General features: G+C 48.1%; 1 protein-coding gene across 1 annotated transcript in view; it reads right to left on the reverse strand.

Annotated features, from left to right (window-relative positions):
* Positions 1 to 1,911: 1,911 nt before the first annotated feature.
* Positions 1,912 to 24,983, reverse strand: part of ARHGEF4 (Rho guanine nucleotide exchange factor 4) — a 205,890-nt gene continuing 182,818 nt past the window's right edge. The window contains 10 exon segments of the mRNA XM_064666941.1: positions 1,912 to 7,570; positions 7,573 to 7,670; positions 8,869 to 8,946; positions 9,609 to 9,852; positions 10,849 to 10,980; positions 11,827 to 11,956; positions 13,259 to 13,491; positions 14,094 to 14,273; positions 15,265 to 15,447; positions 18,731 to 18,910. Coding sequence (XP_064523011.1) covers positions 7,478 to 7,570; positions 7,573 to 7,670; positions 8,869 to 8,946; positions 9,609 to 9,852; positions 10,849 to 10,980; positions 11,827 to 11,956; positions 13,259 to 13,491; positions 14,094 to 14,273; positions 15,265 to 15,447; positions 18,731 to 18,910 — 1,551 coding nt within the window. The 3' untranslated portion in view covers positions 1,912 to 7,477.

The following is a 24,983-nucleotide window of genomic DNA, read 5'->3' on the forward strand; positions in this document are numbered from 1 at the left end:
ACTAATGTTAAAATGGAATTATGTGTATTTCGGGGGAACAGAACTATGCTGCTTGAACTAACTGGCTATTTTGATTTATTGTAGGTCTCCAAAAATAACAGTAACTTACCTGGTAATGTTCCTGTGAAAAGCAACATGTGGAAGAGGAAGGTGCAACGTGACTGTGTCACTATGGTTGTTGAGATATTGCCACAGGTGGTTTAGTCAGTCGAGTACTTGAGCTTCTACAACTGTAGCCAAGCACTAGGGATCCCGGGGACAGATTGGTTTTCTTTCCTCAATGTGCTTTATCTCAACTAAGTTCTGGTCACTTGTCCTGGGATTGCTTTCATGTTACAGGGAGCAGGTTTGGGGGTGTTTTTTGCATAGCACTGGAGCTGATAAAAATTCACCAGCACCAGTGGGTTGCTGGAATCTGGGATGCTCTAAAGGGAAATACTGTTCTTCAGAATGGTGCTGATCACTCCTGGGATTCCAGTCTAGCTGTTCTCGTGGGGTCTGTTGTTGTGAAGCATGACTTTGTGTCATGTTCAGCACTCATAACAATGTGGTACTGAACTCTTAAGTCTGTATGTGGGGTTTCTTTCGTGGTGGTTTTAAATGTACCCATGGAACTACCAAAATGGTGGGTCAGTAATGGTTTGATTTTTCCCCCCTCTCCCCACGCTCACTGTGCAGTGGCAGTGTAATGCACATTACTGTCCCACTCGCTGACAAGTAGAGTTAGTTACTTGCTGCGAAAGTTAGATGTATTGATAAGAACTTTTCTCATTTTAAGGGCAGCTTTGAACACTTAAAAACAGCCAGAGCCTCTTCCAGAAAAGTGATTGTCAGAAATAGGAAGATTAGAGTTTGAAGTTTTCCTGTAACTAATAATGGGGAAAACCAAAGTTTGCTGTTTCTAGCATCTTGCTTTAGATTCTAAACTCATTGTAAAAAAAGCTTGGTAACAGAAATAGTTTTGTTGCTGAGCTCCCCTGGAATCACGAATGGTTATTATTTAGCTGGGAATTTTTCTGTGTAGGAAATGTCAGTCATAGAAGGTGTTGCTGCATTAGATGGATTAAAGGTCTGACTTGTGTGTGGGAGGCTAAATGCTCTCCTGATTTTATTTCGGTATCCATCAGGCTATTAGCTATCCAGAATATTAATCATCCAGAATAGAATGGGGGCCATGTGACTACTTTAAAATAAACATTAAAAAATTTACAGCAGCAAGAAGTCTTTGGTAGCTGTGGGAAGTTGTGCTGGGTGTCACAGAGGGAATGGCAGACCTAGAGGGAGGGCTGTTGAGCCTTGTGGGTACAAGTAACCCATAGCTGTAGTCCTTGCTGCTGGACTAAAAGATATTTCCAACACAACCTTGACAGAGAAAATTTAGCACTGAACAGCTCAGCTGTCAGCTTCAATTACTGCAGCTGGACCTTCATTTTTGGATTATATGAATCTACTTTATAGTGTTTTACAATAGCTTTTTCTTTCCTGGGCAAGAAGGGTAAAGTACATGGACAAATTGGTGCTTCAGACAGAGGGAGAGGAGCACACCTTCCCTCAGTTTTGCTTTCGCCAGCCTTGTATGAATTGTAATCATGTGAACTTCACACTTGAGCTCTAACACTCAGCTCTGTTTCAGTGCACGAATGCTCATGTGGCTGTAGCTGGGGTAAGGATTTTCTTCATGGTGGGATTTAGATAGCAAGCATGTTGTTTCAGGTTGCTGGAGGTTAAAGAAAAAAAGCCCAGGTAATGGGTGGGCAGGCTGCTGCTTATGAGAAAAGGGGAAGAAGCAGGTGTGGAAAGATAGCAGGAACTTCTAAGCAGAATGCTGTTACATGTGATTATGGCAGATATAAAGGCTGATGCTGTATACTCAGTAGTGTTTTGTGGGAGGATTACAGAATTAGACAAGACTAAAGTTGGTAGCTTTTTTATTTCCCATCTCACAACTGTATATGTAAGCAGTCACACAAAGGTACACAGGTCTGGGGGAAATATCACAGGTATTGCATTTGCACAGGCTGTGAAACAGGGAGCTGCTTTGGTAGCAAAGTTGTGCAGAAGAGGAGCTCAGGACGTGCGGAGAGGAGGGTGGAGTTGTGGGGAGGAAGATGACAGAAGTGTTAAGCAAAAAGAACAAGCAGCCTGCATTTTTCCTAAAACTGCCAGCACTGCCAAAGCCATGGGATTTTAGTAATGTAGCTCGTTAAGGATAACGTGTGAGAGACACAGGGAGAAATGAAGTGTGGTGCGAGGTGTTAATCCCAAGGCAGGGCGAGCTGGGATTGCTGTGTGGCTGGAAAGGAACACCCTTTGGCTTCTGAGCCTGGAGCTGTGGCTGTGAGTGTAAAGGCAAGTGAATCCAGGTTGTTCTGGAGCATGTGATCCCCCACCCTGTGTGGCACTCAGGGAAGTGCAGGAGCCCTGTGCCCTGTCACACTGCTGGCTGTCACCGTGCACTGGCTTCACTCTGAAACGATCTGCATTGATTTGTCTCTGCTGCTTGGAAGATTGATTCCCTCTCTTGCACTATCAACCTGAAAGAATACCACTGTGCCTTCAGTGGGTTAAAATCAGCTGAAAACACTTCAAATTTTTTTCAGTGAACTTCTCTCCATTATCAAAGCTCTTATTCTTTAACCCATTAATTACCTGAAGACCTGATCCTACAGCTTTGCTTAGGCTGGGAGCTCTGTGACAGGGAGTTTCTCTGGTAGGTTGGGACAGGACATTCTAGTTGAGACTTGGTCGAAAACATGAATAGCAGCAGGTACAGGCTGAGGCTCCAGCAGTTGAATGAGGTGTGAATAGTTCCCTTCTTAAAGCTTTAGGAATTGCTGTACTACCATAGTCACTGTCCAGAAGGGCATTGCAGTGCCATAACCCTCCTTAGCAGGTACATGGTGAAACCTGACAGGAGCATTAAAACAGCTGAAGTAAAGCCAGTAAAATAAGAATTTAGCACTTGCTGGGTGTTGTCCCCCACAGGTGCTGACAGTTCTCCAGCAGTCTGGGGGGTGAGTGGTGCACTACTTGTTCAGAACACTGATATTTACATATCAGTCTTGGCACCGATTTCTTCAGTGCTGCCCTTTCCACTACAGTAAATCTGGAGGAGCACAGCCTGATATTCTGACATATATTGCAAAAGATGAAAGACCTTTTCCTTTAAAAAACCCTAATTTCAGTCATTCTGGCACCCCAAGAAATGTAGCATTTTCAGTCTGAAGCTGAGATTCTCATGGAATGCCTGTCACTGGCAAGTGCCTTGGTTCTGTTATCTCATCATCTGTTGGTGAGGGGGAGGCCTGGCTTCCTGATGTTTTTGGGAAGCTGTTGGGACACCCAGATGCAGGTGGTTGTGCTGGTTCCTGGATGACAGACTGCCATGCTGGCTTTGTGGAGCAGTGTCCTGGATGGTGGGAATCACCTGCAGTGCACACAGTGGCTGGCCACAAACAGGACTCCCCACCACCCAATACCCCACAGCTCTCCAGGTTACAGACAAAACAGAAAAGATACTAAAGGCTGCTTTGGGGAAACTTATCTCTGCATGAGAATTGATCTAGTTGTTATTGTGAGTTAGTACAAAGACAGTTTGTTCTGGTTTTGATGCTCTCAGAACTTGGCACAGTGTATACACCCACCGTGTCTGAATCAGTTATTCCAAACTAACAGTTCAAAACAGAGAGTTTGTGGTGGGTTTTTTGGTCACAGCAGAAACTTCATTATTTAGCAGCCACCAGTTCTCTTCACGTTACTGGTAGTTTCAGGAAATCATCCTTTTGATTGGTTCACATGCTTTACATAAGTCTGTGTCGTACTTGACCAAGTGAAAACTGGGCAGATTTAGCTCCTTAAGAAACATGGCTGTTTTCACAAGAAGCTTCCTAAATGGATAGCTACAGAAGGAGGGGAACAGATAGAGCCAACACCTCTAAAAACCCAAACCACCCCTGAATCAAATCTTCCTGTCCACTTTATGTAACTCAGTGCAGGACTGTTTTTCTGAGCAGTTAGGATGGTTCTACCCTGAAATCCAGAAGCATTGATGCTGTTCAGCCTCATGTCAGGAGCTTCCGTTTGTTCTGTATGAAAATCAGCATTTCTGGCCCATGTAGGTGGTTCATCTCCAGAGCTCCTCTGACATCTCACAGCTCTGCTTCATGTTTCAAATGGGCACTTCTTGTGGATCTGGCAAGACTGTGCTGTCCATTTAGATCAGAGAGCTTGTCAGAGGCTGTACTTGTGTTGCTCATATGCCAAAACCCCCGTTAGCACGAGTTTAGCTGATGCCCTTGTGAAGCTGCACACTGTGTACACACACACATCCTGGCCTACACACGTGTTCTCCCTGGTACTGTTCACTGCCAGAACAATGGAACTCCATTTGAAATCCAGATGCCAGGGCGAAGAGGAAGGAAATTCAGGGTTGGTTAATGTGTTACCACCATCTCACACACAAGGACACTTTGCCATTTAATGAGGAACTTGGGCAATGACTTTTTTGAGTGTCTAATCACTTAAAACCAATGAGTTTGCACGTGATCTGCTACACAGTTTGTTCAGGAAACACTGTGGGTTGTGGTGAGAGAATCAGGAAGCAGTGCTGGGTAGAAAACAAAGGGTGGTGTTTTGTGATAAAATCCTCTTCAGAGCAGGCTGTGGGTGGGTGTGTTGAGCACAGTGGGTTTGAGCCTTACCTGTTCAGCAGTGTCACCTCTTCCAGCACGATCAGCTTCTGTACCGCTCTCAGTCTTGCATAGGGGATCGGATCCCAGCTCCAAACTTGGCGTGCAAGACTGGAATCCCAGCTGAGGATGCGTTTTAGGAAGAGTACTGATAGTCAAGCGGAGAATGTATTTCTCTCTACCAAAAATAATTACCTGGTCAGCGATGTTGTCTGACTAGAGGAGTCTGGTTTGGCAGTAAAAAAACCGTTTCTGTAAAAAGTGTTGCTATGAATCATTTGTGCGCAGTGGTCAGATGTGAAATCAGTTCTGGAAGAGCTGGTAAGTGATGTGAGAATTTAAACCACTTGGTGCATATCTACTGTTCAGAATATTGCTACCCAGATAATGAATAGTAGCCAGTTCTTGTGTGTGTTTTCAGCAAGGGAGGGCAGGGGCATTGTTGCGCTTCACAGCTGCTGCACTCCAGGGTCCTGTGCCACTGTCACCCCATTTCCCTCAGAAGAGGTGAGGAGTTCTAGTGGAGTGACTTCAATGTAGATGTAAAGCTGAGTGTATTAAGCAACATAGTGGCTAAAAAACAGATGTTGCAGCAAGGGGCACTTTGAATAGATGTTAGCACTTCTTTCATGGTGGGGACAGCGATGTTTTGTTCAGGGAGGCAAGGAGGTTCTTGGGGGAATCCCCACCCTTGAGCACACTCAGCTGGACAAGATCATGAGAAACCTGTTGCATCTTCACAGCTAATCATGCTTAAAGGGTGTGTGCATGTGTTGTGGGGGGAACTGTCCTCTCCCCAGCTTACTGCAAAGCTGATGATAAGCTCAGAAAATTGATCATTTCAGTGCCAACAGATTTGCTTCCTGGCCAATCAAAACAAACACACCATGGATAAGGAAAGGAGGGTGCAGACACTTAGGGTAAACACAAAGGTGACAGTTGCCTTCTGTTCCTGAGGGGTGCTGGCTGTAGCTGATATACCTGTGTGTGTGTGTCTGCATGTCTGTGTCAGGGTCTCTCTTGGTTGCCATCTCTCTCTCCACCTTGCCCGTGTCTGTCTCGGGGTGTGCCCGTTGGGGTCTGTGTGTCTCTTGGTGGGTGTCTCTGTGTGCCGGTGTCTCAGTGTGTCTGTATTGCAAAGGTCAGTATGCCAACAGTGATGTAGCTGCCTGATCTCAGTGGCTCTTGAAGTGGTTTTTTTTCTGTCTGGGTTTGTTTTATTCCCTGCCCCTCCCCCAGTATTGACCCATGTCCTCTCCAGTGCAGAGTGTCCCCAGTGCCCGCTCTGGTCTGGTCCCTGTGCAGGGTGGCTGTTCTGAGGGTGAAGTGGTGTGGTCACTGCTGGAGCTGCAAAAGCAGAATCTCTGCAGTGACTTTGCAGAGAAACAAGTTCACACAGACATGCTGGAGACAAACACAGGCTGAGAGTCACTTTTACAAGTTTCTTTATGAAATTAAATGTTGCCCCTGGTCTGGGGGGAAGATATAGTGCAAGAAGGACTTTGTACATGCTACTGAATTCAGATATCCCTGGATGACCAGACTTTGGTCAGCTACAGCATCAACAAACACTGGATTTCTGAGCTCTGCAGACAGTTAGTGCTCACTCACACAGCGTCGAGCAGGAGTCTTCCTTCCACTGTCACGGGATGTCTCCTAAGCTAGGGAATTCAGTCAGTATGGCTTCTAACTCTCGCTATGGTAAGGCAAATCTTTCCTTTTGCTAACCAAGGTTCAAATTAATTCTTTTTGGCCACGGTTTGAAACTTGGGTACTTAAATGAGGCTTCTTATGCCAAATTTAGGCCTTTTTAAAGTGGTTTTCCATTTTTTAAAAGTGTCAGTAACGCCTTGAATTTGAGAAGGTCTGTGGGAGTTTGCATAACAATTGTGTTTCAGAGTTGAACAGCAGACTCTGACTTCTGGGAGCCGGGTTTGCAAATATTGACCTTTTTTTAAAAAAAAAAAGAAAAATTAAACAGACAAAACAGGCATCAAGTTAACAACATCTGACAAGAACAATTACAGACTTACAAAATACACAGTTCTGATTTTTACCATAAATAAACACATTACAAACAATGAGCATTTTCATTGGCCAGGAAATATGGCAGAACGATGGAGAGACGAGAATCTAAGGAATTGAGTATGGTATTAATTAGGCACATTTTTCTCTAACTTATGTAACTCAAACCCACTAGAGAGATTCTTGAACTTGACTCATGCTGCAGGTTGGCACAGTTTAATGTACGATACCGTTCACCAGTGGTGTTGGACTAGAGGAAAGAAGAGGTCACAGTGCTGTACTCACTGTGTCTGTCTGAGGGCCTGCAGAGGCTGAGTTAGTTGGGCCTGTGTAGGAGGATCATGTCTCTGAGAAACGTGGGGCAGGGGGCAGAGCAGAAGGGTTTGTCCCTCCACGGCCAGTGTGTCACGTTCTGAGCACGGCAGTGGGTCTGTCAGCTGCCACCCCCTCTGACAGCTGCCAGACAGCAGTGGTGGGCACAGTGGGAAGGAGTGAGTCCAACTACAGCTGACAAGCAAAATCTCTTCAGCTGAAGCATGTCAGGCTCCCTCCTGTGAGCTCCTCCTGGAGCTCTGCCTCGTGGGCGCTGTGCAAGGCTGGCTCCACGGCACAAATGCACACGCAGTGTCTCACCTCGGAACCAGGGCGGTCAGTCGGGCTGCAAAATAAATAGGGAAGGCGGGAGCACATGTGCCATCCTCCGTAAACAAAGGATTGGAAGAACCTGGGCTCCACCTCCCAGGACTGACGGGTAAAGTGCTTTCTCAGAAGAGGTTCAGGCACAAACGTGGGGCTGCCCCTATTTCCGGAAGGGCGTCAGCCTGCTGATGTTCTGCCAGAAGTTCGAGGGCTTGCGCTTGGGCTCTGCCAGCATGAAGACCTGCTGCTGAGGGAGCGTGGTGGGCAGGGTGGGGTGCTTCTGCCGCATCAGGAAGTCATAGTAGGGCCTGGTGACAGCTGGGGTGAGGAGGAGAGGGGAAGCATGTTAGTTGAGCACAGCTCCCTTCCCTCCTCCCCCTTCAGTCCCCGTTAAAGCTGCAGGGCCATGAACTGGGTTTGTCTTAGTGTTACTCTTCCCTTAGTTTACCCTTACTTTCAGCACTGCTTGTTAGGATTAGGGCTGATGCTGTGGAAGTTCCAGAAATGTGCCACATAACTGCCAGGTGTTGTGCCAACACAACAACAGGGCTGAAGAGCTGCAGCTCATCACCAGCTTAACTGGTGCCTTTGCCTGTGCTGGGAGAAGCAACTGCTGCGCAAATGCTGCTGTTGCCTGTTCCAACATCCTGGGATGGACTTCTAAGTAGGAATGGTCAGTGCCTGCCCAGTGGAGAGGGCTAGCTTGTGGCCACCTCTAATGCTTTGTCCCAAGGGCTTTGCTCTGTTAGAGAGGTTTGACCTCCTTCCAAACTTCCCTCTGTTTGCAGCCAAACCTTACTTCTGACCTGTTTTGACATTTAGCCAAGCTTTCTTACTGGAGACGTGGCTGGGATTTAAGTGCTGGCTAGTACCACCAAGAGGAAGTGGATTCCTCTGTGGGTCCAGGGGAAAGCAAGGGACACCTCTTCCTCTGAACAGAGAGAAGGGGAAGGTGGCATCACAGGGCTCTTTTCAGCCAACAGTGCTGTGGGCACAGGAACCTTCCAGTTTGTTGCTTGAGTTCACACTCCCCTGGCTGCTGCTAAATTATCCTTGTGTCTGACAGGTTGAATGATCAGCTCTGTTCGAGCATGGTACCTACCCCTGGCACTCTGCCCAAATTGCAGTTTCAGAGCATCTTCCCCAGGCAGGAACAGTCCCTGCTGCAGTCACCTTTATGACCCTCTGTGTGTCGTGAGGACTGCTACAAAGCTTGCCTTTGGCCACACTGCTGGGAGAGCCTGTGCCCCCAGGCCAGGCTGTGCACTGATCAGGGCTGATGGTTTCTGGCACAGCGCTCAATGATTATGTGCAAAGCAGCTCTGGAGTTAGGAACAGTTTCCTGACTCCAGCCATCTGAAGCTACCAGGAACTGTAGTGCAGATTGTCACATCAGAGCTCACCATCTGGCCTTCTCCAGAGCTTGTTAATGCCACTTCATTGGAACTCTTCCCATGTAGTAAATACCGAGCTACCCCCCGCTGTCACAGCGTTCCTGTGCTCAGATGTGACTCACCCTTGGGTTTCCCAGCGTGGTGCTGCTTGCTGGCATTCAGCATGGCCTGCTTCTTCTGCACCTCAGTGATTGAAAAACCTGGAAGATAAAACAGTTTGTCAGCAGCAGGTCATTGTTTGGTGTCTCAGAGGAAATACCGGGGGGAGGCAAATGCCTGAGGTGAGAGGGCACAGTTATTGCCAAGGCTGGCAGGGGCACAGCCCTCTCCCCCCAGCCTGCACTGCACAGCTTTCCCCACCTCTCATGCCAGGTTTGCTGCCTGCCCTTTGCCCCACACTTTGCTGGGTGAAGAAGCCAGCCCAAACCAGTTTGGCTGAAATCTTTCTAGATCACTCTGGTCTGAATTAAGCAGGATTTAGACAAAACAGTGAAAACCCTCTTGCACAGTGAGAGCCCTTGACTGAACCTGTTCTGTACAGATACCTCCAAGCTGGGCACTCACACTCTACTGCAGAATACTGGAAGCTGTATGTAATGTATTGACTATTTTCTCAGCCCTGCCTGAACTCATTAAAGACACATCAGGCTCCCTGGGGACACGCTGCAGTGTCGGCTCATGGTGGTTTTTTAACTGCATAGATTCATTCAGAATGTGCAATTCAGCAGCTCAGGGCTGGACTGGAGCATGGACTGGCTTCCCCACCCTCTCCCTCCCAGGCATTGGCTAGTGGGTAAAAAAAGAGGAAAAACAAAACCAAACAAAAAACCCCCACTGTCTCCCAGCATTGCTCTTTCCATACCTGTCTCCTGGTCGAGCTGCACCTGCCTCCTTTCGTTCTCAAACGCCTTCAGCCAGCGCTGTTTCTGCTCAGGCTTTTTTGCACAGAATAAGTGGACTTCCTCAGTGTCTCGGCAGTGCAGCTTAAATGCATTTTTCACACTGATATTGAAGTCCTTGTCCTTCCCATCTTCTACATCCAGTATTTCCATGTCATCCATGTTGATCCGACTCTTATAATACAAAATGTCCCGGCGCAGAAGGTCCTGTAAGAGAGACCACAACAGATGTGCTGTTTCCTCTCCTAAACATTCATTTTCTCTGATGTGATGTATTTAATCTTCCCAGTAGTCATTACAGTTCTGTAAAAAACCCTGAATACTGGATTTGAATCTGTGGCATTGCTGAGCTGCTGTGGGCACTGTTGGCAGTGAGGGGCCCTGGGGTCAGGACAAGTGGCATCTGCTGTTGGGGGGTATCAGCTGCCCTGAAGATCTGAATGAGAAGCAAGCTTGGGTATTACATATTATCCCAAATCCCTCATTTCTGTCCTCTGACAGAAAACACTATTTGCATCCTCCAGTCCCAGTTGGAAAGAAAAAAAAAAGAAAAAATCCTAATTAGTTCTTGTTTCTTGTGTTGACAATGAAAAGTAACTTTGAGAATAGCAATTTTCATGCCCAAGTTACTCAGAGCTACCTGCAAGATGTGGAATGTGCAAAAAATAATTGGCACATTCAGTTTTGAAATTCCAGAGGAAGATACCTTTCATTGGCTCCAAGAAGGAAGATTTCATTACTTAGGTTATGATAAAAAACACGGGCTGTACTTACAGACTTACATGTGACTTAATATGGTCTTACTGACTGCAAGGCCCACAGCTCTTCATCGAAGCTGCAGGTGCCCTCTGACTCTGACACTTATCTCAGGTGACAGCACAGTTGAAAAATAAGGTATTTCAAAGAAAATATGTGAGAATGCTTATACTTGAGTTGTATGAAATATCCCCTCTACCAACCCTAGAAGCAGTGCAGTGCTTTCCTCTTTCAGTATGAGAATTAGGCTGGTAGCTGTTTGCTGTGCTCAGGGGCACAGAACACCCCAGACATCAGAGAAAAGACTGCAGTGAATGCACAGAGAGGTCTCAGTGCCAGGAGCACACGATGTCAGTAAGTATTAAGGACACAGAGGAGTGGAGAGGGAGCTCAGTTAAATTCCTCAGCACTGTGGTAGCCAGCACTGGTACCTGGCTGGGGGGTTACCTTCTTGCAGCAGACAAGCTGGTGATCGAAGAGGAAGAACATCCTCTGCTGGCTCTTGGCTTGAGGGTGGGAGATTTTGGCTAATTCCCCGGAATAGATGAGTTCTGAACTTCTGACCAGGACATCTTCACCCTGGGAACAGCACAGAGAACAGGTTGGTCTCAGCCATCTGAAAATGGGGAGCAAGAAATAAGCCCCCAGTCTCACAGGAGAACCTCAGCTTGTGTGAGGGGCCTGAATTCCTGCTGATAAAAGTCTTCTGGGAATGAGAGGCAGCCTCTGTGCTGAAGGACAGTTCTCATCACATCATGGAGACACTGTGCCCTTGGCACCCAGGGAATGAGAACTGAATCTGAGAAGAACAATAGCGTGTTAAATGAAAAAAATCTCCTTTTCCAGGGAGTCTGCTTAGGGAAGCTGCCTCATCCCACACAGAAAGGAAGCACATAAGCAGAGAGCTGAGAATTTAGCCTGGCATCCTTGGGCAGGGAGGCAGTGTGGTTTTATTGAGTCTAGGATTTAGAAAATTAGTATTTTGTTTCTTTTGTTTAGCAGTTTTTAAAATGAGTCTACAGGAACCTTGGCTTCCTCTGTCACTATATCAGAGCTTATGTTTCTGCAACAATAACCTGGTTTATGAAGCATTGAGCGACAATTCTCATCTTGAGAGTTTGAAACCACTCAAGATAAAATGGGGGGCAAGAGAAAAATAATAGAATTTCACTAACCTACATGCTAATTTCATTCTGCAAGGAAAAAGCAAAAATCCCAGGGAACATGCCAAGGCAGCTGGTCTAGGTGGGTTATGTGCTAGACATGTTCAGTTGTACTAAAAGATCACATCTGTTTTAATAAAAAAGCCACGAGGAAGGTTAGAGAACTGAGGTAGGGCTGGATAGTGAGATCTCACTGTAAGCAGAAGCTGTTGGAAGGGCAGAAGAGGGAACAGCTGATTCCCAGGGAAGGGAAGCCTCTCACCTCCCAGTCCTCTATGGAACTCTGCCACTGAGCAATTTTGTCGATGTTCTCCAGCCGCCGCTTCCTCTCGTTGATGAGCCGGGCGACGTTCTTCATGGCGTTTAAGGCAGCCTCGACATCTTTGAAATCCCTGGGGATGGGCAGAGGTGTCAGACATGGCAAAATGGCACATGTGTGTTGTGCCTGCCCTGCAAAGGAGGGCAGCCTTGCACGGCCTGGAGCTGGGGACTGAAGCAGTTCCACCTGCAGTCTGTCCCAGCTGTGCTGTGCTGGAAGTTGGAGGCACAGCTTGTCAGACCGTGCTGGTTTCGAGGCACAGATTATGGGCTTCTAACAAAAACAGGCCAGGGTTGGGAAAGGGAAGGGGTTAAGTAATCAAGTTTAGCCACAGAGGTGTAAATATGAGTTGTTGGAAGAATCTCCAGGGCTTTCCAAGCCTCATTTTCTTTCTGCAACATAATACAACATATTCATTATGCCACTGTTTCCACCCAGAGGCTGATCTGTCATGCAGAGGTGAGGCAGTTCAGCATTAACTGGCTTCATTTCAAATAGAAGCCGATGGCTTATCTGGAAGGGTAGGACAGAAGCTGATCTTCCCTCCCCCACACCATCTGCTGCCACCAGCTACTTCTGCTGAGTTCAGAAGGGAAAGGAGCTGAGCTGCACAACTTGGCTCTAAGGCAACTTTCAAAACATCTGTGCACTGCATTAAGGAGTTTTCTGCTCCGAGGTCAGCTTCAGAAAACATGCTTAGAGATTTAACAAGACATGCTTAAAATCATTCTGGGAAATGCCAGGGCTGCAATTAGGAAGGTGAAATTAAGCCAAGCCACAATGGACCAATATCAACACTTTAATACAGATTTTCCATGTTTTATTTCTGTAGCTGATTATTTCAGATGCTTGATTAAGTGACAGTTATTTGATCGAAAGGCAGGGCCTTCACCCTGAAACTGAGCAATGGATTTGGAAGCTTTGGAGCTGGTGCTGACGGGGCACTGAGTGTGTGTGGCCTGACTGCTGCAGGCCACGACTTCCCACTGGTGAGATGTAGCTATGTGGACATTTTGGGGTATATTCAACCAATGCTTTTGGAGACAAAGTTTTCACCACCACCACCACCAGAAACATGTAACTCCAGAGTATCTATGTGCTGGTATCACAGCCAAGTGAGCCAAATAAAATAGAAAAGTGCCATTATAAGGTGGACCTTGTAACTCCAGATCTGTAATAGACAGGAAAGCCCAGTGCTACTGTAATGGAAAAATACATATTTGACAGAAAAATACTTCTTTTCCTGGTTTCCACAAGGTAACCCCCAAGAACTGTGGTGTTGGCTGCTGTTGGTAACTGCCCTCCACACAGGGCTCCGCACAAATCCATTTCCATGAGCCCAGCCTGGCTCCTTCCCTGCCCCTGGCTGACCCACCTGTGCTGGGGGTTGGTGTACTTGAGCAGCTCAGCCAGCTGCAGGGGGTACTTGCAGATCTTCTGCACGGGGGTCAGCAGGAACCCGTCCAGGGAGATGTCGATCATCTTCTGCAGCAGCCGGCAGGCCTCGAAGAAGTAAACGTACTTGTTGACCTTGGTGAGGCGGGACAGCTCCATGCAGGCGTTGGGGTGGTTGTTGCAGTACTCAGAGTAGATCTGAAACTCTGTTTGCTGCAAGGGAAACGGAGGGATTCACTGGCCATGTTCCTCAGGGGGATGGCCTGGCTCAGACTCCCATGTCTGTTCCCTGGGTAGGTCCTCCTCCTGTGTCTCCGTTTGGGGATTTGCAGCCTCTCCAGACTCTGAAGCCCAGAGACCTGGAGCTGGGGATGGGCAGGTGTGTTACAGGTTACAGCACATGCAGCTTCTCTGAGAGACCAGGACATTCCCATGTATCCTGGACTGTGCCCAGCTGAATGCTCTGAATGGATCAGCTGCTGCTGATCCGGCACTGGCCTGGAAATACCATCCTGTAAACTCAAGTCCAGCTCAAAATTTTGGAATCTTCCTACATTTTTGCCAAGGTCTGGCAGGGAGTGTAGTGTTCAGAAGATGGGGCACTTTGAAAACACTCTTTCCACAGCCACAAGGGTTACAGGATGTTTAGTTGCGAGCAGGGGGAGTGGTTGAACAGGGTGGAGGGGGGGGGTGGCATTTAATTTGGTTGGGCGGGTCTTTTTAAAGAAAGCTTTGGTTCTGTCCAATCAATTTCTAAATTCTCTGGCCTAATCCATGCTCAGCTACCCCTTTCCCATGAAGTAAAATCTACTTACATATTCCAAGAAGCATGAGCCAACCTCACTCAAATGTGGGTGGTCTTTGTTAAATTTCTTCTCTAGTGCTTTAACGAATTTCTTCTGGCACCTGTAGATGTCCTCAATATTCCCAAAGATTGTCTTCAGCTGTTCCTCTGTAAACATGTCAGCTCTCTTGCGGCACTGCTTAATGTAGCCCTGGGAGGAAACCAAACTGTAAACCTTCCTGGGCATGTGCTCCCTGGCCTCTGGCCAACAGAAAACCTCGGGGACTGCAGTCAGGTGTACAGCAGGTTCCTGCACCTCCTTCCTGCCTAGGCTGTTATTTCCTCTAATGTCACCCCAAACATGGTAGAAATAGAAGCCAAGCCACAGACACATCACTGCCCTGAAGGATCCTGTCACCCACACCTGAAGGAGTCACAGAGCTGCTTTCCCTCCTGTTAAAAAGACCTTTATGTGGCTTCAGGCTATGGGATGTTCTGAGCCCAGCACTGACCCACTGATAGATTCAGGCCAATTAAATCCAGCTGTGGATCTGGTTTGGATGTTTGTGTGGGAAGATGCCTGGCTGACTCAGGGAGGAGGAGTGCACGTAGGACATGGGGACACTGCAGAGGCTTGTTTGTATGTGGGTGCTGCTTTGCCCCAGCTACTCTCCTGGGAGCCACTGCACTTTTGTACCATTTCAGTAAAGAGCTGTGTTCCTGCAGAACTCTCCCCAGTCACCTTGCCTAGGACCAGTGCATCTCTTTTAGGAGAGGTGTCCCAATACTCAGCATATTTGCAAGTGAAGGACCCATTTGGCTGAGCATCCCCCAGGTGTTTTGATCTGAGCACGACTTGCCTGAGGGCTGGAGTTGCTGATTATATTAGCTTAGAACACATATTAGAGAGGACAGCAATGCTTAGACATTTACTTTTCTCTGGCTTGGGAAATTCAATTAATGCCATTTAATCAGAGCACAAGTGAGTGCTCCAAATGCCTCTGCATTTGAGATATTGCTGTAATGAATTGTCTTCTGTTTTCTGAGCGTGTAATGCCAGCCAGCAGAGCAGGCTCTGAGGGAAATACAGTCTCATTTTCAGGAAAACTACCTGCTCAGGGTCCCTTTCTGGGCAAGAGTGGGACATACTCCATTATCCTTCAGACAAGTTCTTACATTCACTTCCCCCTTTATTCTGTTACCTCACAAATGTCCTTCAGGTGCTTGATGTAGTCTCTCTCTGTGCTTATGATCTCGTTGATGACGTTGGTCCTCATTTGGTCTTTGGTGGTCTGGCCCATCCCGAAGCGTCGGGAGTCGTCCTCTCTGCCCCCCTCCACCTTCAGGGGATAATCTTCCATGGGCTCATCCTGGTTCACCCGCAGCTGGGACAGACACACAAGATGCTCACAGTTTGTACTGCTAAACACAACTCTTCTAAGGAAGTTTGGGACAGTCAGACTGTTTGAATGGCAGACTCAGACTGAGTCTGGATTGGGTGTGAAGGGGGTGTGAAGAGGGCTGCTACCCGTATATTGTCCTAGATGTATTTTCCCCTTGGGGAAGCTATGGCCAGATAGTTTGGGGAGGGTACTTTCAATCCACATGGCAGCTGCTCCCACTGTGTGATATGGGTGGTTTTAAGCAGGCATTTCTTGTGGACAGAAGTCTTCCAGGAAGACTACGTATAAAATCAGGACAAAAAGGGTTTATCAAGTGAAATTTCTCAGGTATATGAGAGGGCACTTAGGGAGGGGGAAACCAGTAAATGCTTGGGTTTTTATCTAGCTTTACTGTTGTCATACTACCAATAACAGATGGACTCTTGGTTTTTGCTTCCCCACGATTATTTAAAGAGAGTTCGTTGTTAATCTAAAAGCAGGTACAGCTCCCAGCGGGCACATAACGCGGGAAGAACGGTACTACATCCCAGGGCTTTGTGGGGCTCGCGGTCCCTTCCCGGTGCCCATCAGATGGCAGCACAGCACGAGCAGAGGAAACGCCAGCCTTGCAGCCACACCGAGTCTCTTTAGTCAACAACTGCAAAGGACCCGAGCTAAAGCAGGCAAGTGTTGCTGCATTTCCCTCAGGAGCTTTCTTTTTTGTAGCACTACTGTAGCTCTCCAAGTGCCCACGAGAATACTCTGACCGTGACTCAAATGATCAATCTCAGCACAGAGAAAAGTGAGATATGAAGTAGAAACACACATAGCTATAGGAATTTTTAGTACAATGACACAGAACTGCTTTAAACCTTTAATGTAGCTTCTTCCAGGCATGATTACTTACCCCTTGATACAAATACATCTACATACAACAAGAGTGCATACTCCCTCCCTTGTCAAAATAGGCCCAAATTACATGTACTCACTATTTGCAGCTGCTGAAGCCCTCAAGATGAGCAATCCTGGTTTGCCTTCACTGTGAGCAGAGCAACATTGGCAAGTCTTAAACTCAGACCTTGGCCTGAAACTTGTGTGGAGTAACTGAGAGACCTGCAGACTGACCCAAGCCCTCAGACAAGCCATCCCTCCCCGCAGGAGCTTCAGACCTCCTGGTAATTAGCAGGAAATCTCTGCTTGGATGCTTGAATAAGTATTGTAATTACTCTGCTAAAAGAATTTGTTACTCTGCATCCCTAATGGCTGGTACTAGTCCGCTTTCCCTTAGGATATCACCGCAGGTTTTGCCAGCCAGGACAATTCAGCTTGTCAATAACATGAAAGAAAATAAGGCCCGTGTTTTGACTGAAAAAAAGGAAAAAAAAAAGTGCTGTCCCCACTAGTGCTGAGAGTTTAGTCCTGGCAATTGCAAAAAAACTTCACCGTTTGTAGTAATTATCCAGCTGACAGCCTCTCCTGCAACCCATAATAAAGTATTTCAAAACTTTCATAGCACTATCTGCCCCACTTGTCCAAGGACACCAGATCACCTCCTGTCACCTCTTTTCATGCTTCACCTGGTTTTGGGTCATTTGTGATCTCAAGTGACCTGGATAAAGAGCTAAAGGGCTGAGAATCTCTGCCCTTAGGCACCTAATTGCCTTTGCACTACTGAGGAGCTGCCCTGAGGTGGTGAAAGCAGTGAGGCACCCACACACACAGTCACAGCCTGGAGAAAGGAAAAAAGGCTTTCTCCTCACAGCAGGAAAGGGGGGCACAGCAGTTACCACACTCCTGGTTTCCCCCCCATTTGCCCTGGGAGTTCAGATATGTTTCAGAAGCTCTGCTGGAAATGGACCCAGCCTCTGCAGAGTGCAGCAGGGACTGTCTGGGCTCCTCTGCACAGCTATTTCTGTGTGGGCTTTATAGCTGGCACCAAGGGAGAGCCTTGGCCCAAAAGCTCTGAATGTCACATATTGCCCTGTATCAGTTGTCCTACATGACCTCCAAGACATTTTATGTGTTTCAGTGCCTGGAATACAGTGCTGTGTGATAGCCCAGCAGCCTGACAGGCTAAGGGAAGGTGTGAGTCAGGTGGTCACATATGTGGCATTGCACTGGCCCCAGCACCAGATAGAGAAAGCTGAATTTGGTGCCATGCTCATCCATATTGTCTAAGTGGACACTGGAGTGAAGACCTCTGCCAGCTGCATCTGGGATTCCTTTAGGAGAGTGTTGCTCATTCCTGGCAGGGGATGCCACGTGCTTGGGCCAAAACTAAGCAATACACATACCCGTAAGCAGGAGCCCAGGCTGCCACAACCCTCCCCAGCTGGCACAGCTCAGCTTAGCTCTGGTCTGGTCTGGAGCTCAACCACCCTTGCCATGATTTACTTATGCTGAGTGAGCTCACACTGGAGGCAGCTCAGCCAGAAGGGCACAGTGTACCACAGCCACATGTAAAGGGACAGAATCACAGAATCAGAGAATCAACCGGGTTGGAAAAGACCTCTGAGATCATCCAGTCCAACCCTTGGTCCAACCCTGCTGTGGTTCCCAGACCATGGCACTGAAGCCACATCCAGTCTCATCTTAAAAACCTCCAGGGATGGTGAATCCACCACCTCCCTGGGCAGCCCATTCCAATGCCTCATTACTCTCTCTGTAAAAAATTTCTTTTTAATATCCAACCTACACCTCCCCTGGCAGAGCTTAAGACCGTGCCCTCTTGTCTTGCTGATAGCTGCCTGGGAGAAGAGACCAACCCCCCCTGGCTCCCCCCTCCTGTCAGGGAGTTGTAGAGAGTGAGGAGGTCTCCCCTGAGCCTCCTCTTCTCCAGGCTGAGCCCCCCCAGCTCCCTCAGCCTCTCCTCACAGCACTTGTGCTCCACTCCCTTCCCCAGCCTCGTTGCTCTTCTCTGGACCTGCTGCAGCCCCTCAATGTTCTTCCTGAACTGAGGGGACCAGAACTGGACACAGGACTCGAGGTGTGGCCTCACCAGCACTGAGTACAGGGGGACAATCACTTCCTTGGACCTGTTGGCCACACTGTTCTTGATACAGGCCAGGATCCATTGGCCTTCTTGGCCACCTGGGCACATGCTGGCTCATGTTCAGCTTCTCATGTCAATCCAAACTCTGAAGTAACAGAATAGTAACAGTAATGTTGAAGCAATTGTCTCTTGCAATGAAAGTGCTCAAGGAGTCACCACAGAACATTAAACACAGAGAAAAAGAAAAAACACTTGATGCTAATGGCGAGGCACAAAGAAAGATGAAGCTCTTACCCGAACAAAGCTGGCTGGAAACCAGCCTTCGCTGTCCAGGATCCTCCCCCACCACCACTCCTTGTTGGTCGCATCCATCACTTCAATGACGTCGCCGGCCTTGAATCCCAGCTCCTGGTCATCCATGGTGACGTGGTCCCACAGGGCTTCTGCGTACACCACGCTGCCATCGCTGATGAGCTGGGGGAGAGCAAGTCACACTGTCAGTCCCTCCAGGAAAGCAACACCGTGTGCCCAGTGGCTGCAGCTTTGGCACCACCAGCCACATGCTGGTATCTGTGTACTCCCCACAAGCAGCATGGAAAGGAGTTGGGGCTCGTCTGGCAGGTGCTTTGGCTGACCCTGCTCTCAACAGCATTTGTTCAGAATCACTTGGACACAGGAAAAACATAATCATAAAAAACACAAGTTTGATGCTCTGGAATTCATACTGGTGACTTTGCCTCAGCCAGCAAACAAGGCTCAGTGGTATCTTGTTTGTGGGGGATGCTCTGGTGCTGCCAGTACAGCCCTGTTTTGAAAGCCTTGAAATCAAACCCTGAGCACCAATATTTAGAGACATACTTCAGAGCAGAAAGCATTCTGAGGCCTCAGAGCTACTCTGGGATGGATAGAGACTGAAGTCTTTATTTAAAGTGGTTAAACTTAGCAGTTAAGCTGGTTAGAATGAGTCTCCTGGAGAGTTAAGCAATTATACTGAGGAACAAACAGTTATTACTACATGCCCCACAAAGGCCCTACTCTAGGAAAAACAGGACCCCCAACAATTAACAAAAACAAACACCAAACCCCCTAGGGCTAGAAGCTGAAAGGGGGCTCCTGAGCACAGTGTTGCTGTGCCTGATGCCGTTCCTGACCATTCACACCTCAGCTCTGGTGTAGCCAAGTTACAGGGGTGTATTTGTGGGCTGGTCCTGCTGGCCACTACAGCAGGAGTGCCTGCCTGATGCCACCAGTGTATCAGGTCAGTCCCCTTTGGATTTCAACAACTACAGAGCACATGCACAGAATTCTTGGGGCCTGAGACTGTCTGAACACCAAGGATTTCCCCAGGAAGGCAGAGTCCTGCTAGAAAGGACTTGGCCGTTGTGGAGTGACAGTGAAGCTCTGTTTTTCTCCAGGAAAATGGTGCAATGATGAATTACGGGAAGACAATGTAAAGACAGTCTATGAGGCTCAAGGGAGAAAGAGGAAAGCTGTACAAACCCCACTGTCCCTGGTATACCTCCCAGCACTGAGCAGTGTCACCACAGCACATAAAACACGGACTATCCCCACACCTTGGGCTGCTCAGTCACCCGTAGTTATCTGGGTTACTGGTTGTGCCTCTCCACAAAGGAGACAGAAGCATGTTGTAAAAGAACGTCAGGATAATCGTGCGCTGAGTAAATCAGAAGAGAGTTAACGAGGCATTTGAAAGAAAATTCAAATGCAGTCTGCCTTTGGATAGCAAATGGCCCTTCACTGAACCAGAAACAGCTTAATGCAGTGTTTCCATTCTGACAAAAATAACAGGATGATGGGGAAGGAGAGGGTGAGAGGTTCCCACTTATCTACACAGCCAGTGTGCAGCTAGAGCTAGGTGGGATGCAGTGGAATGATATTATATATATCTCTGTGGAGGCAGGGGATGGAGATCCACGGGGCAGCAAAGACACAAAGGGTTACTGATGTGTTAGAAACCACAGAAGTGCCTGAGAACGGTCATGTAAAAATTAGAGCTTCTCCCCACAAAAACATGGCAGGATCAACCCAACTGAAGTGCATCTACACCAATGCACAGGACGGGCAACAAACAGGAGGAGCTGGACAACCCTGTGTAGCAGGAAAACTAGGATACAGCTGCCATCACAGAAACATGATGGGATGACTCACAACTGGAGTGCTGCAGTGGATGGCCTTCAGAAGGGCCAGGCATGGAAGGAGAGGTGATGGGGGGGCTCTGTATGTGAGGGAGTGTTTTGACTGCCAAGAGCTTGATGTTGGTGACAATAGGGTTGAGTATTCCCCCCTCTCATGAGGGGCAGCAGAGGGGCAGGCACTGGTCTCTCCTCAGTGACAGAACCCAAGGGAGTTGTCTTAGGGGAGGCTGAGGTTGGATATTAGGAAAATGTTCTTCCCCCAGAGGGGTGTTGGGCACTGACCAGGCTCCCCAGGGCAGTGGGCACAGCACCAAGGCTGCCAGAGCTCCAGGAGTGTTTGGACAATGCTCTCAGGCATAGGGTGTGACTATTGGGGAGGGTCCTGTGCAGGGCCAGGAGTTGGACTCGATCCCTGTGGGTCCCTTCCAACTCAGGATATTCTGTGATTTTATGAATATATTTACCCATGATCTGGATGAAGGGATTGAGTGCACCCTCAGTAATTTAGAGGTTTTAGCTTTTTAACGTAAAGCTGTGATGACTAGAGGAGGAAGAGAGTGGATGTAGAAGTGTGTATTTTCCCAGACTGGGCTATCAGAGTTCAGCCCAGAGCAGCAGCTAGGCTGTGGGTGACAGTGGGTGTTGGTTACTGCCAGAAAAGAGCTGTGCTGCTGTTTGAGCAATCCACCTGTGCACAACCCATCCATTTACTCTTGAGTCCAACTGCAGTGACCTGTGCCTGTGCAGACCCCGAGCTGAGCTCAGCCCCTCCCTGCTGCAGGAGGGGGAGAGCAGTGACAGAGTGAGCCCAGCACTTGGCCACCCCTATGGAGGGGAGCCGATTAAATGAGCTGAGTGCTGGGCAGTCCCCTGCACTTAGGTGAGCCTTACCACCAGCTCAGGCTGCAGCTGCACCATGCCATGCTGAGTTACACATCCCTGGGGGTGAGGGATGGCTGTTGCTCAGGAAACAGGCTTCAGCCAATAGACCTTTGGGAAGAGTGGCATTCAGGAGGCTTTTCAACATACAAACTGTGACCAGCACATAGAGAACATGGCTCCTTCTGAGATAAAATACCCTTGCAGTGTGCTCAGATATGCCACTCTGGATCAGTGCTCTGAGAATGATGTGGTAGCTGGCACACATGCCACAGCCATGATCAGAGATTCAGTGGACTTCCTCTAGCATTCTGAAGATCATACAGCCAGAGCACTGATGATGTGAAGGCATTAATACCTCACAGTACCAAGCTGTCACATCTTGGTATCTTGACGACAAGATGAGAGACCAGGCCTGACATAGCACTAACAGCATGTAGGGCTGATACACCCAGCTCACAAGGGGACAGAGCCACATGGTTCTACTCGGAGCCACTGAAAGCCATGGGGATGACTGGAGAACCCTCAGCTGATATTTTAATCCATCCATTAATATTAATATCTGAAATTTTCTCTATTCAACAACAGCCATACTGTGGATATGATTTTGAAAGTACAGAAAGTCACAAACTGCAGAATCACCAGCCTGGCCGCACAGCCACAGGCAAGCAGGCGAGACATCATCAGATAGTTCTTTTGCAAAGGAGTAAATAAAATACACCTGAAATATAGGCCAGGGTCTGCTTAACTGACACCAAACACCATGTTTGTAGGGAGGAATGATCCATATGGAATAAAGCATGAAATAAAGAGCAAAAAAATATTCCATCTGTGCTTGGGATTGTCTCATTTCATTTAGTACGACAGCACTTGACACACCTCCATGTGTTCAGGCTGACAGGCTCTGCCCAGTCCCCTCCCTGCCCTGCTCCTGTCTGTGCCTGTCCACCAGGATGGGCAGGGCAGCCCTGGGTGCTGAGCAGTGCTCAGTCACCTCTGTGGGCAGGGCTCATGTTTCTGTCAGCCCCCAATGCAGGCTGTACCTTATACTATTATTTTCCATTGTACCCAGTCCAATTCCTAGGCTGATACAGAAATACCAAACACCTCCAGGCAAACAGCCCCTTTCCCAGAGCAGGCACTAATTTCCATGGCACAGGAGCACCTACAGTGCCACAGTAGGTGCAGCAAGCAGAGCTGCTCCCAGCTGGGCACTGCAGCTTCCTGTCCCAGGGGCTGCTGCTCCTGAGGGAAAAGGGTCAGGACTCTCCCTATCCCAGGAAGGATAAAACAACAACAGACAAAAGATTTTCTGCAAAATGTGTCAGAGTGTGGCACAATCAACCAGCCATACTGCAAGAGCTGCTTAGCTTCCAGAGGAGCACGTATTCCAGGGAATGCTCACCATTGCCACGCAGGGCAGCTCCTCGGCTCCACTCACCACAGGTTTTGATCTTTGCAATTAAAGCAAGGTTTGAAAAGCAACTATTCATTTCCATATGAAACAATATTCATGTGCTGGCTTTGTAAGATCGAGGACAACTCAGTACATGTTCCTGAAGAGCCCCAAACCAGTGTCTAGAAGAGAAACATTAGGAGAGGGAGAGTGCAAACCAGCCACCCCACAGCTCCTTTAGCTCCCGCAGCTGGCAGAGGGGAAAACAAACAGAAATTGGCTTTTTTCTTTGTTTGACAACATTTAAGTTTGTAGACAACAGCGTTTGCAACCCAAAGGCAGTACTAACACCAATGCTTTCAAAACCGATGCCAGCTCTGCTACTGCTCTGGAATTCTGTGCATTCCCAGCTGCTTTCCCCACTGCCTGTGCAGCTCCAGCCTCCCACTCCCTCACAGAGCAGGCACGTGCTGAGGGCAGGTGCTGGTGAAGGTGCTGGGCCAGGTTCCTCCACGTGCCACAGACAGATGGAGGGGGAGGACTGAATTATCTCTCCTCTGAGCAATGTCTGCAGAGAGGTTGCCAAGGAGCAGACACAGCCAGGGCTGATGCACGTAGCTGCCCCAAATTAAGTGCATTACATGTGGGCAAACAGACCTGGCATGTCAAGGCCCACATCTGTGGGCTTGTTTGCATTCCAGCTACTCAGTCCCTGTCTGTCTCAGGCTGGACACCTTGACTTAATTACCTTGTATGTCCTGGTCTTGTTCTGACAGGAGCTCCAGGCAGTATTAACAGAGATAAAAGATCTCTGTTACAGAAGGAGGGATGAAGATGCCTTTAGGAAATATTTATCTTTGAGCTACTGGTTTCTATTTGAATAAAATTTGAATAGCTTTCTCTTGACAATGCCAAGTACACTGGATCATACAGAGCTAAAAAATAAACCCAGGAGCATCAAAAGAACTGGGAAAAGGGAAGTTCAAGAATTTCAATAAAATGGCATTTATTTTTCAGCTCTGTGACCCTAAAACAGACACATTCCATGAAGAGCACCTGAACCCAAGCCCTTCCTGGTGAGCTAAAATGGTTGCCATGAAGCCTGTGTTCCTTGCCTGACCACCCTAGAACTTGTGTGTTACAGACTGAAGCTGAACTGGGTCAGCACATCAAACATTTAAGCCCTGCAGCAGTTCTGACCCCAGAGGCAAAGCCCTCCCTCCCAGCTCCAGCTCCTTCACCAGTCACTCTGCTTCCAGAGCTTCTCCTCTGCCTCTCTCATGCAAAGTAGAGGAGTTATGCACTTGCCCCAAAGTAGTGCTTCATTCACACAAATACTTATTTTCTCTGAAAGTGGGCAGAAGCCAGCTGGCCTCTGCCTTGAACTGAACCCACAGGATAGTTTTCAAATTGTCCTGACAGCTTGCTCTTGCTTCCTCTCAAAACTTTCAGCTTCCTTGTCTAATGATGGACAACAGAGATTAAATTTATCTTGTAGAGCTTCTGTCATCTGAGCAGCAGGCACTGAGTCTGAACAAGTTATCTTGGTTGTCTTTTTGGAGCATCTCCCCTCTGTGGGGAGAGACAGGCACCCCAGGGAGGGTTTGTCTTCAGCATCTATCTTAGCATGATGAGATAACCAAGCCCCTGGGGTTCCTGTCTCCCCTCACTGCCAGGCAGGAATTTGGGCTAGCTGTGCTAGACTGGACTTGCTGCCTGGCTCCAGGGTGCCAGAACCACTGACACGACTCTGCAGCCACTGCAAACACTTCATTGTGCCTCGCTGCTCCTCTGCCTACATGTTTCAGGGTAACACAAGCCCTCCCTGCCAGTGTGACAGCAGGCACGTGTCCCCACGTGGGCAGAGGGTCACATCCATGGCTTCAGAGGCACAGACCCACACACTGTGCCCCCACTCAAGCCGTGCCCTCGGCATTTGTTGCCCTTTTGCCTACAGTGTCAGCTGCATATTTTTCAGCACAGATTTTTGAGACTGATTAAAAATAGTGGAGGACTCTCAGGCATTTACCAAACACTGCAGATCTCCATTCAAAATATTTTAATTTGACAGTGATTCTCCTTAGCAAATCTGAGATGCCAGTCAATGAAGATCTTA

This window comes from Pseudopipra pipra, chromosome 10 (genome assembly GCF_036250125.1).
Source record: "Pseudopipra pipra isolate bDixPip1 chromosome 10, bDixPip1.hap1, whole genome shotgun sequence".
Taxonomy (NCBI): Eukaryota; Metazoa; Chordata; class Aves; order Passeriformes; family Pipridae; genus Pseudopipra; species Pseudopipra pipra.